The sequence below is a fragment of the Ambystoma mexicanum genome, chromosome 10, assembly GCF_040938575.1.
Source record: "Ambystoma mexicanum isolate Mex_15411 chromosome 10, UKY_AmexF1_1, whole genome shotgun sequence".
Lineage (NCBI taxonomy): Eukaryota > Metazoa > Chordata > Amphibia > Caudata > Ambystomatidae > Ambystoma > Ambystoma mexicanum.
Window position 1 is genome coordinate 1224820959 of NC_090932.1, and position 15604 is coordinate 1224836562.

Sequence of the window (15604 nt, forward strand, 5' to 3'; positions counted from 1 at the left end):
TAAACATGATTAACGTTGATTGTCCTTAATATATGTATTTCCACCCATGTATTGTCCCCAGTGACTGTTCCATTGACCCTCCCAACCAACCTGGTTAGAATCTTATTCAAACTTACCCCATTGTAAGAAGCTCACTGCTTCCCGTCAAATCTAATATCTTATCATAGTGTATGTTCTTTTTTGACCAAAAGAGGATTGTTCATCCCTGTATATAAATATAAATAAATATAAATTTAAATAACTAAACATGTCGTGCTGTACATAAGCATCATATCATTGTTTCGGATTAGCTAATCAAATCAATATTTCTCTTGAATATGCCAGATTGAGAGCTCAGAAAGGGGCACCATGAGGTGTTATAAAGGAGACAATATTACATGTTGCTGATATCAATCACTAAGCATAAACTAAACGTGCATTGAAATCATGGTCCATCTAAAACCTCATTGGGCAACAGTTAAATGTTTAGATGAAAATCATATGTGATTTCCCTCGATCCCTGTTCTAGAGCTTGAAATACAGTAATTTAAAAGCTGATTTGTCCTTTTTTCCCCCCTCTTTAGAATGTCCAAAACAGTTTTGGGGTCCAGACTGCAAAGAGAAATGTGCTTGCCACCCAAATGGCCATTGTGATGATGTCATCGGACAGTGCACTTGCAACCCAAACCGCTGGGGAGCCAACTGTGAGAACGCCTGCCTGTGCAAGCATGGCAAATGCGACCAGGACAATGGGAAGTGCACCTGTGAGTCCAGCTGGTGGGGGCCACAGTGCTCCAATGCCTGCTACTGCAGCACCAACTCACAATGCGACCAGATGACTGGCCGGTGCATTTGCCAGCCCGGATGGTGGGCGCGCAGCTGCAACAACCAGTGTGCCTGCAACAACTCTCCCTGTGAGCAGCTAACCGGCAGATGCCAGTGCCGCGAAAGACTGTGGGGGCAACGCTGTGAACGCTACTGCCAGTGCCACAAGGGCAAATGTAACCAAGTGGATGGAACCTGCACCTGTGATCCAGGGTATCGGGGCAAATTCTGTCGCGAGCCTTGCCCAGCTGGACTGTATGGACAAGGTTGCAGGAGGAGGTATGTTTCTATCTGCGGATCAATGTGCTCATTCCTACTGCTGTGATACCCAGGTGCCTGGCTATAACATGTTTCCATCATGCCATGGAAATGGGCAAATATTGCCAGCAGAATACAGCCCTTTAGTTAGCCACATAAAACACAGTGGGTGTATAAGACATGTGATAAAGTCCTTACTTTGTTTTATAGCCTGTAATATCTGTATTAAAGCCTATGCATAATCTCAATATTGCAGCCTACCTGTGACATCCTTACTCACAAGTACAACTAGAACGTCATTACTATGCTAACTGCAATAACTGTTACAGCTGTACTATGACGTCACAATCACTGATTCTTGAGACATAACAGAATTCCAGGTGGCACCGGAGCAGTTTTTTAGATTATTTAATCTGAATTAAAGTTCTGAGACACTTCGCATCAAGTGATATGGACTGTGTAGGCTAATATGTGCATTTTGTGTACAATTCTTGAATTGAAGTTTGGAGCATTTCAATTTGGATTATAAATCGTCAATGCTCTGGGATTACATTTGTATACTCGGTATGTTTGTATGTGAATGGAAATTGCTCATTATATCATACAGGTAGTATGACATAGGAAATTCAACTGGCTTTCTCTCCCCAAACGTATGAGCTGATGGAGGGATCTGTAGTATAATGTATTGGGGATCTGTTCAACAGATCTAGTTTGACATTAACACTTACTAAAATTGGAAGTGGGCACAAAAGACATGTGTAATTGGACTGCCTCGCAGCATCTCTAGTGGTGATCATTGCATCTTTTTGGGGACGTGATCAGGAGTCCTGGGTGAGAGAGATGTTTTTTTTTTGTCACAATAAGCATTTGCATTCTTTTATAATCTACAAATAGAGATTTGGGTTTATGAAACAGATGAAACAGTATTTAGACACCAAATTCTGGAAAAAAATATCGTGGTTAAATAATGTTGCTGATGATCACGCCATGGGTAGCATTACAGATACTTTGCACTAGTGACACTGGAATTAGCACTCGTGAAAAATAGCTCTAATGAAGAAAACATATTCTTTCAATGCTTTTTTTGTATCGAGACAAAGCACTAGGACTAGGTCAAACATTACCCGGGTAAAAAAAATGCGTTTTAAGAATTTGTTGTTGCACTAGGTCAAGTTTTGCCCTAGTGCTAATTGCACTTGGACCGGAGCAAACTTTCTGTAATACCGTCCTATGTTCTATAATATTTCTGAAGATAAATTATCGGTTCCATGTAATAATGTCCCCGCAAAAATGTCTCCTGACAAAAAAGTCACAGTTTTCTCCACAGACATTCTTATATTGAACATGCAGGGGCACCCCCACAACCCCTGATTGTTCTTTTTTTTTTATTAAAGGGGAGCAGGGGACATCCCCGCCACCATACATAATGTCAGCATATATAATGTTGCCAATGGGTTTTCACGATGACATTATGTATGGGGACATTAATACCTGATACCAGATTACCAAAGGAAACTTCTCAGAGCCCCAGCAATTCCTCTTCAGTGGCTGAACCCTCTATTTGGTATAATACATCATTGTAAATCTACTTTTCTTTCATGAATACACATCCTCATGCATTCCTGTCACATCTCTTCAGGTGCGGACAATGTAAAGGACAGCAGCCCTGCACCATCGCCGATGGTCGGTGCCTGGCCTGCGAAGCGGGCTGGAACGGGACGAAGTGCGACCAGGTCTGCTCTTCCGGCTTCTATGGCGAGGCTTGCGAGAAAATCTGTCCTCCATGCAAGGATGGCCACACCTGCAACCACATCAGTGGCAAGTGCTTGCACTGCAACCCTGGCTGGATCGGAGATCGGTAAGGTACTCAACTTGCCCTCAAGGACAGATGCTTCTCACTGATGACGGGAGATCTCAGTTTGATCTGACATACGTACTCATTCCTTTAAAATAAATATTGTTTTAAAAAATTGCAAAAAAATATCAATGCAAAATACTTTGTTTCTTTTTTAGACAATAATGACTTGCACTGAATCTTGTTTTTTTTCTCCATATATATAATTATTTGGGTGTGGGGGTAACAGCCCCAAACACTTCAGTTGTATCCCACTTGCCCCCTTTTCCGGAAACTTCTTGGGACCTTCCTCCTCTCCTCTTCCTTCTCTCTCCCTCTGCCCTGCTAGTCTAGTTTTCTGCTCTTTCCCTCTCCCCTTCCTTACAGCTGGCTGACTGGCCGCCTGGTGTGCCTCTGAGTCTTACGGGTCCCTCGCACACCCACCAGTCCTCTTTCGCACTTGCTTCAGGGCTCTACACCCCACCCACACTCACTGCACTTGAGAAATAACCCAAGAGAGGGGCTCTCTCTGCACTTACCCCAGTCTCCACCGACCAGGTGCACTTGGACCTCCCCTTCCCTTTAACCGTCTGTGCTTTTGCAGTTGCTGTATCTCAATCTGTTAAATGTATGTTACGCACTTACTCTGCCTGTGCAGACTATTATCATCTCAGAATGTCAAGGGCTCTGAGAGACTTGCTTTTTCCCCATGTCCCTACCCTCCTTGAGTGCTTTGAAACACTTGCCTGTGTATAGGCGCTTTATAAATAAAGAATACCATACTATACCATAACATGGGAGTACTTGCCAAAGCCCACCACACCCTTCTTTTCTACGGTTTTACTCAGTGTGGCCTTGGCTCAACACATATTGGCTACCAGCTCCCATCATGGGTCAGGGGTTAGATCAGACACCCACCCACCAGGGTGTTTGGTGCACATTGCTGCAGAGGGGATATAAAGGAAATGTAAAGAAATTAGATAAATTCTAGTGGCGTTCATGAATGTTTCAATGTGGGTCACAATAATTTATGTAGGGATTATTAAAGATTTCAGTTTACACAGAGCATTCCACAGTGCCTGTCTTACATCAGGGCATCATGAGCACAGGGGAAACTGTTGCAGCGACAGGGATGGGCCTCAAGCATAACATTTTATGAAAAAAGGGATGTGTGTGCCACTCCCACAGCACGGTCTTTCTGCAGGCAATGTCACCTTCCAGTATTCGCCAAACCACAGCAGGAAGCACGTTCTTTCACTTGCCTGTGCACACACAAGTGAAATATATATTTTAGAAGGATCGGTGGTACAACAGCAATGATACACAATTAATTGTTCTCATCAGAGCAACAGAGGTACTTCCTTGTGTGTTTTGGAATTAACATAGCAAGGCAAGAAGGGAATACGTCTGCATTCCAGGCGTGTATCTAAAATGAATCTTACTGTCAATTTAGCAAGAGCTGACATTTCTCAGGGTTCGAAATTGAGGGGAGCTGAGAGCTATTTAGCTCCTGCTTGTATCTCAGAAGAGCCTGGTTAGCTGGACATCAAGAGCTACAATTAACTACTTTTGGCTCCACAGGCCAAGTGACGCCGAACCAACATACCTTTGTGGCATTAACTTTTTGCATTAGGACACATCTCTAAGACATATAAAGCAGAAGGGTTCATAAGTAAAGCACAAAATGTAAGTTTCCATCTTACATGGGAGTTAGAGTTGTGCAGTGCTATGTACCAGCTCCTCGTGCCCCAGTGGGCCCAGTGGGCTCATGCTCACTGGTTAATGCTGAATACCCAGGAGCCGCTTTTAGCTCCTGCTCGTCCAATCTTAATTTCGATCCCTGTTTCTGATGCTTAGTAATCAGGGAATATGTGTAGGAGTGAAGCAGGTTAATGTGCTTTTCTGAAATATATATTTTAATTGGTTCATTTAATTGGCTCCTGGATTGCTGCTGGTTTGTGTGCCGGCCCCACCATCTTCTGTGCTGCAGCCGGGCTGTCAGTGTCCATGCTGTATGGCGTGGAGCTGGGGACAAGATCCATCAGGCTGCAACGGACTGCAGACTATTGTCTGCCTCCTTCTGCCCACCTATCCTGCTTTGTCACATCCTTTGCCTTCCCACTTCCCCCGCCCCAGAAAAATAACATTTTGCCTTCCAGGTGAATCCTTGGCAAAGTCAGGCAAAGTCCCAGCGGCTTGCTGATGGTAGCTTCCTGTCTCTTTTACTCACTATGGGGCTAATTACGAGTGTGCCGATATGGTAACAATGCTGGGAAAAATGCCAGCAATGCCGGCTACAGCATTCTTTCCAGACCAGCACACTCCAAGTTTGCTGGTAGGGGCTCTGATCCACCAGCAAGCCATACCTACTGGTAGTTAAGGCCCATACTGCCAATGAATTGGTGCAATCACCGGCACTGGTAATACCGGTGCCAGTGATTGTGGCATACCCTTTCCATGGAGTCCTATGAGACGCAATGGAATGGGAACTTACCACCATTGCCGGTACCCATAATATCTTGGTAATAAAAGGATATCAGGTGCCATAATGGTAAGGCACGTTTGCCGGGAACCCGCCAGAATTACCGGCATATGTCTTTTGCTATCCTCTTTTACTGCTACCTCTGTGTGTTTTTCAATCTGATGCTACCAGCAGCCCTTGCCTGTTTGTCTGCTCGCCCACCTGTACACCTCCGTCTTGACTTCTCTGGAGGTTCCTTCGAATCAACACTCTGGTGTCTCCATATCCTCCTCCCCACAATCAATTTCTGCCCTCAGTTCTCTTTTGCACTTTCTTTGCCCCTAAGGCCTTTGGTTTGCATTCCATTTGGTACTCCACTACCTCTCCTTCTCCACGTAACTATAATAACCTTATCTATTCACCTACCACAGATCTTACAAAAATCCTTAATTTTGGCCTGTGGCATACTCATTCGCCTAACAATAAAGCTCACTGTGCTCTTGACCTTTCGTCCCATTTACACCTACAGTTTCTTTGCTTTACTGAAACCTGTCTTTCTTTTACTAATAATGTAATCCCTGCTCCACTGTCTTCTCAACACAAATTTTTCTGCCACACGCCCCCTCTTCTGGCTGCGGTGGAGGCGTCTGTATCCTATCTCCTGTTCCTCCAAATTCTCTCGCCAAGTTTGGCAGTGGGTACTTATGCCCTTGTTGTACAAATACCTCTACGCTATTTATTCTTCTCCATACCCACTTGCTTTTTCTGGTGATTTACCACCCTCCTGGTCCTATCGCCTCCTTTTGTAATGATCTTGAATCACTCCTTTACTGCCTTCTGCCTTTTGACCATCCCTTATTTCTTGCAGGTGATTTTAACCTTTATCTTGCTTCTACTCATGCTTCTGTTTCTTTAGTTCCTATTCTTGACTCTTAGACCCTATTGCAAATTCCCACAGGCCCTCGTCATATCTCCAGCTCCTCTCTGGATCACATTTTTTCAATAATCCCTGTTCTCTCCTCAGTCTCTGCTGTACCTCTCACTCTCTCTCAGACCATTTCCTTTTATCTTTTTTCTTTCCTCTCCCTCGTTCTCCCCCTTCACCTCACCCTTTTCCCGTGGATTTCTTCCATCGTGACCTTAGAACCTTCAGTACCTCCTCCTTCTCATTTGCCCTTACTTTCCTTAATTCTTCTCTTGATGCATGCACTTCTCTATCTGTTATCTCTGCTTCACTTCTTACATCCACTTGACTGATGAACACCTTTGATCTTCTTTATCCTTCTGTGCCCTTCCATCCTTCCCATAAGCCATCACAGCTCTGGACAACTCCTGCTCTTCGTTTTGCTTGTTGACTTCTTCGGTATGCTGAGCTACGTTGGCTTAAGTCTAGGACTGCCGTTGATGTGTATTCCCTGTCTACTCTTCATTCAACCTAAAATAACCCACTATTCTCTGCTAAACAATAGTAATTCAACACTCTCTTTGATTCTGTCTATTCTCAACTATTCTGTCTATTCTCAACTATTCTCAACCCTGTTGTCTTTTTCTAAATCTTAAACCCATTCTTGTTCCTTCTGCCCAGGATCCTGCTTCACTTTCTTCACTTTTAGTCTCAGACATCGCTAATTATTTCTCTTTAAAAATCTCCCTATTACGGTCTTCAATCTCACCTTCCACTACTACTTCTTCACCAGTTTTTCTGCTTTCACCTTCTTACTCTTGTGCTGAACTGATGACTTCTTTTTGTCCACTTTCTAATTCTGATATCTGCAACTTCCTCGCTAAGGCTCATCCACTTCACTGTCCCCCTTAATCTGTCACTCTCCTCTGCCACCCTTTCTGCTCACATTAAGCATGCATCAATCCTTCCCAATCTTAAAAAAACCCATTCTTGATCCCTTTCTTCCCTCTAACTTTCTCCACATCTATCTACTGCCTTTCCTATCTAAACTATTGGAACGTATCATCTATTCCCAAGTCTCCTCATTTGTCGATCAACACTCTCTTCTTCCTCCCCTCCAATCTTGGTTTTTGCTCCCTGTCATTCTACAGAGACTGCTTGCCTGGCAGTCTCAGAGGCTCTCCTCTCTTCACGCTATGCCAAACACTCCTCTCTCCTGAACTCCTTGATCTGTCTGCACATTTCTGACCCGTTGACCATTCTATTCTCCTCTCTCATCTTGGTCAGAGGGGTTCTGTTTTGAATTTGTTTCAATCTTATGTCACTAACCACACCTTCTCTGTCTCCTGGGCTGGTCTATCCTCCCATGTCCTCCCTCTTTTGCATGGTATGCTTCAGGGGTCTGTTCTCGGCCATCTCCTATTCTCTCCCTACACATCCCCCATTGGTTCTCTTGTTACTTCCTTTGGCTTTTCTTGCCATCTCTACGCAGATGATTTGCAGATCTTTCTTTCCTTCTTGTCTTTCTCATACTCTATCCACTCCTCCCTCTCAGCTTGTCGGCTATCTATCCAATAGTGGATGTCTTCTCACTATCTACATCTTAATCCCTCAAAAACTGAAGTTCTTTTCTTTCCTGCTTTCACCATCCCTCGCCCTCTTCCTCCATCTTCTATCTATTTCCCCCTTCTTTATTCTCTATCTCTGCTTTAGCCCCTAATCTTGGAGTCATTTTTGACTCCTCCCTCTCATTTCCATCTCATATTTCTTCTATCTCACACTCCTGCCGATTTCAACTTTTCAATATCCATAAATCTCATTGGTTCTTAACTTGCCATGCTTCCAAAATTATAATTTCATCCTTAGTCTTCTCACGCTTATTCTATTGTTCTTGCCTACTACTTGGTCTCCCTGTCTACCGTCTTGCTCCACTTTGCTCTACTTATCATTCTTAGAGTCGCGTTCCTTCCACTCATTCTCCTTATGATTCTATTTCCTCTGTTTTGCATTGTCTTCAGTCGCTGACTTTTGAAGTCTGACTTCTATTTTTCTTTCTCTACTTAGTATTCAAATGTCTCTATGTTCTAGCTCCTCCCATCTGTCCTCTTTAGTCTCTTTCTATTCTCCTTCTCGCTACCTTTGCTCCCAGTTTCTCTTTCTTCTGGTTTTTCCTCATCCTTGATTAAAAGAGCATTTGCTTGCTAATTGATTTTTACTGTCATATTCTATTGTTGTACCATTTTTACCTCTGTGAAGTGCTTAGGTGTTAAGCACTGTATAAACAAAAGAAAATACAAATACAAAAGTGTGTTTTCCCACATGTATTGGCTACAACAAGATATGCTTAACAGTCAGTTGTAAAATGTGACTTGAAGGTTGACGTAAAGGAAAAAATCCATAGGCGTTGAGGAGTTCTTCAGATACCTCAAGAACTTCTTTGATGTACAGCAAAGAGTTTTTGATTGTCAACAAACTTGCCAACATGTATGTCCAAACGTAGCTGCTTATGTTGCCACTTCAAAGATACAGAGCACCAATCAGACAACTGTTGCATCCAGTGGAAAATGTGATTTATTTCAGTATCTGCAGCTTTCTGAACAGAGGTCTTGCCATCCATTTCCCAGGTGCGAAGTCAAGTGCCCCAACGGCACGTATGGCGAGAATTGCGCCTTTGTCTGCAACGACTGCTACAACGGGGAATGCCACTTTGAGACCGGTCTGTGCCTTTGCAGTGCAGGATCGTACGGCCCCTAGTAAGTGTTGCTCTTATTTTATCTGACTATGCTGCTGTCAAAAATTCTTCTTAATGCCTATTGTTTTGGAACGTTGCCTGCTTGCCAGGGTGACACTTGATAATACACCTTTTGCTTCCGCCCCCAATGTACTGTGGAACAGAAGGCTTCACACTTGAATCAGACTGGAATTATATCCTGATAACACACCTTTCCCAAGATACACTGATCTATCCACGAGCAGCACTTGTTTTCTGATGCAGAGAACTGGCCACAGGCAGTGCTTGGTTCTGCAGCTAGATGGCCAATGCTAGACAGTGTTATGTTCAGGTTATAGGAATCTGTCCTCAGGTGGCACTTACTTTGGGATAAAAACATTGACTGGCTGGAGTATGGGTTGTACTATAGCATCAATGATTTCTCTTTTTGGGCTGGATTTTTGCAAACTACCAAATCATTGTAGGTTAGGAGGCTGCCGGCAATAGGGTGTCATATAAAAAGTTCACCAGCAGGAGGTCATTACGATGGATACCACCCCTGTGTGCCGGAGCACTTAACGCCAAGTTGTCTCCGCACCTACAACAGCTTTGCCGAAGGCAGAGAGCAAGTATGTGGGTTGGGGAAGAGGACAAGTGCAGGAGGCAAACCCAAGGCTGGGATGTAAGGGTAGCGGGGTGGGGGTCGGGGGTGTGGGTGGTGGAGTTCAAACAGGGATTGCAGGGGTGGATTCTCCCAAAATAGAGAGTGAGAGAGGGGTGTTGCGGAGTAAAGGGAAAGTTCTGTTACAATATACAACCCTTCATATAAAGAATTATTGAGATCTATATCTGTGTTACGTATATTTACAAACATATGAATTCTGCTTGGTTGCGATGCCCTCCATATCTGATCTAGGTGATTGAGCCTCTCATAGCTGTCTTGTGTTTTTCTCTTAATGTATCTTAATTTCTGGTTTAGGTATTGTTGCTTTCCATTTCTAGACAAAATATCTTTGGCCTCCATGTCGTGGAATGTTGTGTTGACTTCCCCTTCTATGATATGTTTCCTCAAGATGAATTTCTGTGGATTGTGTCTTCTTCCTACTTTTCGAGCCTTTTTTGTCTTTTCACTACCTGTCTGCCTTTAGTAAGGTTGATATCACTGCTTTGGATGTCATTGATCACCATATTCTATGGGTGAACCAAAACCTGCAAATCTGTAGTAGATGTGTTTGATCACAAATTCCAATCTCAGTGGCACGTATCCTTGACCCCCAAATCATGCGTGACTGTTGCAAACCTCTATGTTCGATCACTGTGGTCACTAGTAGTCCACAGCAAGAGCGGAAATCTAAAATATGTTTTTTGGTTTATGCCATTGACCAATCTCTATATTTCTGATGTGTATCAGTGCCTCACAGATTAGTGAAGAATGTTAATAACATCAATTTTTGTCCCGGTTTTACAGTGAAAGCTGATATGGAATTCAAGGTGCTTTGAGTAGCCAATGTGGGATAGCAGTAACCTTGTTTAATATAACTATGTGATATCGTCCCCTTTTATTTACCAACCATAAGATCGAAATCGAAGTCTGCATGCTCCAGGGTCACCAAAGGGGTCAAAAATGGATGCTCTTGTGAGTTGTGTAGGACAAAGAAGGGCCTCCTGGGATACTATTCGTATCAAAATCAGATGGTCCATTGACCGCTCAGCCTTCAGGAGTGGCAAAAATGTTTCTATTAACAGTAGTCAGACCAACTACAGCTCATCTTTCTGCTTCATCTTCCTCTAAAAGTTGCCCTTTTGGGAGGCATGCTGTGCAAAAACAAAATAAACTCACAATCTTGATAGAGGTGCTTGATGTCCAATCCAGGTTGGGTCATCTGTTTATGCTTTTGGTTGTCTATGTATTTTGAATTTCAAGAGATCTATATTTGAGGAAAGTAAAAAACCTCGAGTTGTCTTCCCTGTGTTCAAACTCTGAATTCAATAGCTGGATATTCTTGACCTTCTTTCTGTGTTTGATATAGTTGATTTCTTCTGTTTGTGTTCGGAGTGGCTTAGTTCATCTTGATGTCTGTAACTTCTTTTTCGTGTCTTGGTGCCCTTAACACCTGTCTCTTCATCAAGGGTCTTTGGATTCATGTTATTGGTTGGTTTCCTCGATTTGCATTTCTGCTGGATTTTCTGATTTCCATTGATGGGCTTGAGTCTTTAGAAATTGGATTAATGTAACAGTGTTCATGACTTTGGCTTCTGCGCTTATAGTCATTCCCCTCTATGTCTTGGCTGAATATCTCTGATTTCGAGTTCTGATTTGGTTGTGACTACATCTACACCTGGAATAAGCACAATTAGACTCATTGTGTTTGCTTGTTATTTCAGGGAGTTTTGGTAGTTTTCTGTTGTTTTTTTTTGTTTTACAATGCAGCTCTATGGTATGCTCTTGTTGATGTCTGTGCCTTTGCAGATTACTGAACCTTTGTCTTTTTATTTTGGAACTGGTCCGCCTTGCCTCCATTTTTGTTGCAGGTTTTTCTAGCCTCTTTTTCTTGTATTGAAATCCATGAGAACCAGTTATAGCCAAGACTTCCTAAAATCTCTGTCCATTTTTGGCAAAGTGGACAGGAACTTGTATGCTTTAATAACATGTGTTTACAAAATGCATTCATGACCTTTGTGCTATTAGCTTTCACTGTTAGAGCTTAGCGTCTTTGCAATCCATTACCACATTCACTGCCAAGAATGGGTTGCATGTCAGTCGTCTACATTTCTGACAGGACTAACCATATTTACATTTTTGGCATAGTTGTCAATCAACCAGATTTTCAGCTAATATGCCCATTACCTCAATTTCTTTTCTGTGTGTCCAGTATCTTCATTTCTGTGCTGTCTGTAAGTTATTTCCACATCCTGGGCAGGTATCACTAACTGTTTATGTTTGTGCTAAGTACTGTGATCCATCTATCTGTTGCTCTTGACCTCTATTTCTAGATTGTGTGTGCTTGAAAACCATTTCACACTCCTTCTGCCCCCTGTCCCAGAAGCCAGCGGCCTCTATTATTTGGAAATGTCAGTGACCTCTATTCTTGGCATGACGCATTGAATTATCATTCTACTCCCGGTTTCCTTAAGTTATGTTTCTGGACTGGGTATCTGACACCTCCATTTTTGTTTGGCCGATGCCGTGCATTCATTTCTAAGCAAGTGTCATTGACCTCTACTTCTTGCCTGGGGTTTGTGGAGCATCCGGTAATGAGTCTGCATGCTCATTACCTCCACTTTTGGCCTGAGGTTATGGAAGTGCATTGCTTTGTGGTCTGTATTAATCGAAGTTTCCTGCTCACTGTACTTGACCTCCAATTCCTTACTAGATATCCTTGAATTGTGTTTCCGGTCTAGGCCTCCTTGACCAACATTTCTGGGTTTTGTGTTCTAGTCTGCATATCCCTGCTAGAATATTTGTCTACCAGCCTGTTTTTTTGTTGCCCACCAAAGTGTTTTTGGTTTTATTGTTGGCCTGGGTTTTCTTGACCTCCATTTTATAAAGAGATGTCCTTGACCATTTCTAACATGGGTTCGACAACATACATTTTGAAGATGATGATTTGGAAGTGTATCATTGCAGAGGTGGGAACTATGAATATAGATGAAGTTTTTTCTTTTCTTTTTTCAGTGACACCAATGTTAGTCTGATGGCTCCGACTCTTACAGGAATTACTCAGTTCTGTCACTTTGAACAACAAACCACATTTAAAGAAAAGACATGTATCTTATGTTGAACGTGAAATCCTTGGTTCATGGTAACTCAATGATGTTGTAATTCTCAGATGGGCTTATATTAATAGGAGCCTTTATTCCTCTGCTGTGTTTAAGGTGCTGATTGCGACCCATGTCAACCCTGCTACATATGGTGTGTGTTTGTGTATGTGTGTGCGTGTGTGTTTGTGCACGTGTGGAAGATAGAGAGAGCCTACATGCATATGTGTGTGTGTGTGTGAGTAGGTATAGGTGTTGATGTGAGCATAGTGATAGTAGCCTCGTGAAAGATCACCACTTCACAGTGGCGCCCCCAGACATTTTTCATAGGGGTGGACTGATGACGTCACTGGAAATCTTGGGGTGGCACACCAAAACAAACACATAACTGGCAGTTGGGGTCGGTGGGGGGCGGCAGCGCTTCTATAAGGGTGACCGTGGCCCCCCTTGGCCACCCCTTGGTGGAGCATCTGCCACTTGAACAGGATTTCCAGTGTCATATATTAAGCACTTGGATACTGTGATTTTGTAAAAACGTTATTTCGTGTATATGGCTGGTTTATGTGTCACTCCGGGAGTCTCCGTGCCAGGGGCTCTTCAGAGGGACGTGGGGTGAGGGTTTAAGAAGGAATCTGTGGACAATGAGAGACGGAAATAGGACAATGAGAACAGGTGGGCCTTCTGCCTCCCTGCGTGGCCAGAGAGCGTTGCAGATGGAAGTAGAATTCTACCTCCAAGACACTTTTGCCCGAGTGAGGAGGCAGTTGAGCTTAGGATGTTGACCACAGGCGCCTGGAGCAGCCATGTCACCTAAAGAGCCAAGCATCCACGCATCACTTTCTGCACAAAGCCCCCAGTGCGTGCAAACTACTATGGTGGCAGCGGGCACAGCAACCAGGGCATATGATTTTGAGGCCAATCATGTATTTATCAGAAACTAGTGCATGCGTGCATTGAACGGAGTGTTATTGTGATCAGACCTTTCAATGCCAAAGATGTATGTGGCTGCGTGGTTTTAGTCCCTTTGGAGTTTTCTCGTGGTAGATGGTGCTTGAGGAAGTCAAGCAAGGCAGTACCACTGCATAGTGAATTGCTTCAGCTGGGCCAGGAGCATTAATGGGTCAACACCAGTGCAAGAGGCGCAGGCGAACGTGTTTTCTAGTATGTACTAGAATCACAACTTTGCTGCCCTTCGAGAACTGACAGGGATCCCGCGTTTTTAAGCAGTAGAGGTCATGTTTGAACACAAGGCGATTTGGGAGAGTTTTGATACATATATCCAAATAATGCCCTGCCTCTGTTTGCAAGGAAGCTATTAGCTGGAAAAGGGCTTCAGAAAATGCAATGGATTGTGCCCCAGGGACCGCGACCTTTCAAGTGATGGAGCTTTGTGGTGAAAACACGTTAAATGTCAGGAGCTGCTGAAGCATCGTCTCCTCTGGAGGCCTCATTGGGTCAGTGCCGGTGGACAGCGTCCCGATGAGCTCAGAGGCCTTGGAATGCAGCCCTTCTGTGGAGCACATGCTGTCAGGGGCCATTAACGGCGTAGCAAGGAATGCAGGCCAACGTTTCAAAGAAGAGCTGTTTGTTTTCTGTAGTGCTGCCGCCCTTATTCTGTCCTCCACCACAAGCAAGACTGCGCCTTTCCACAGAGTATGTATGTGACGGGAGCGAATTACAACAATTTGTATTTTAGTAACTTTAGTCCAGGCAAAGGCTACAGAAAGGTCCAATCTGTGTCACCGTTTAGTTTGCTCTAACCTCCTTTGCATCTATTTGGTCATTGTCCATCATAGGTTGAAGCATATTTTTTTTAATATGGATTTGCCCCTTATAGGTGAGGGAGCTTTTATTCACAGCGCAACTTTGAATTTATTTGTGAGGTGTCCTGGCAAATCAAGCCCCTGGTGTCTATATGGGTCGCCATTCTTTATTTGCTCTGCTTTGATGTTCTCCTGCAGTTCACTAGGAGCGTCCATTCATTGTTCAGGCATCACCCTTCCGAATCCTCTGTGGGGGGACCACTTACAGAAGACACAGGGGACCCCTTTGACCTCAGCCTTTGGTGGGCAGTGTCCTTCTCTGATCCAGGGTGACAGCAAGCTTCCCTCGGGAATAATGAAGCAAAGGTGCCTTTCTTTGCTTCTCTCATTTCCCTAGCGTCATAACATGTGTGTGCTATTGATTCAAGCACATTTTTGATGCATATCCCTTTCAGTAATAGTGGATACATTGTGTTCTTTGTGGCTGAAACTCCCAAATTTGAATGTCATCCTTACAAGCTTTGTTTTACATCTTGATGTCGACCGGATGCCTATGGTTGGCCTCTCTAAACCAATTGGACATTTAAGTGGCTAAACTCAAGTGGCTCTGCATGAGATTTCTTCACTTAATAAGTTCCTCCTTTTGGATCACCCTCCTATACCATTCACCCTCCATGCTTCCTGAGAAGTCAAAGAAGTCGAAAAACCCAGCTGACCACGGCTCTTTATGGACTTCTTAGGCCTCATTTGCGCCAGTACATCAACTCCACTTAGAGCTGGTCCTGGTGAACTGCCACCGCCCTCCTGAAAGTGCACCAAAGTGACATTAAAAATGCATGAGTGTTATACAAACTTAATTATAAAAACATGTAATTGGTTATCAGGTTTTTAGCACAGTGCCTCGTAGACTGTACAGCTCACTGGTTGAGTATGAAGCTCACACCCGCTCAGTTCTAGATCATAGTTTCTTGAGAGAGGCCTGCCATAGATGTCATGACTCTTTATATCCTTACACTAGTAATCTCTCTGGATACCATGGAATACCAGAGATTGGTATCCGGTGGGAGGTTTAGGGGGATGATGGTGGCCTCACAGCCAATCAGGATGCTCA

The 15604-nt window shown here is 43.6% G+C and overlaps 1 protein-coding gene across 1 annotated transcript in view; it reads left to right on the forward strand.

The window, feature by feature from the left end:
• The window catches only part of SCARF2 (scavenger receptor class F member 2), a 594459-nt gene that overhangs the window by 353327 nt on the left and 225528 nt on the right, over positions 1–15604 (forward strand). The window contains exons 4-6 of the mRNA XM_069619200.1: positions 564–1083; positions 2702–2920; positions 8886–9014. Coding sequence (XP_069475301.1) covers positions 564–1083; positions 2702–2920; positions 8886–9014 — 868 coding nt within the window. The remainder of the gene's footprint in view (positions 1–563; positions 1084–2701; positions 2921–8885; positions 9015–15604) is intronic.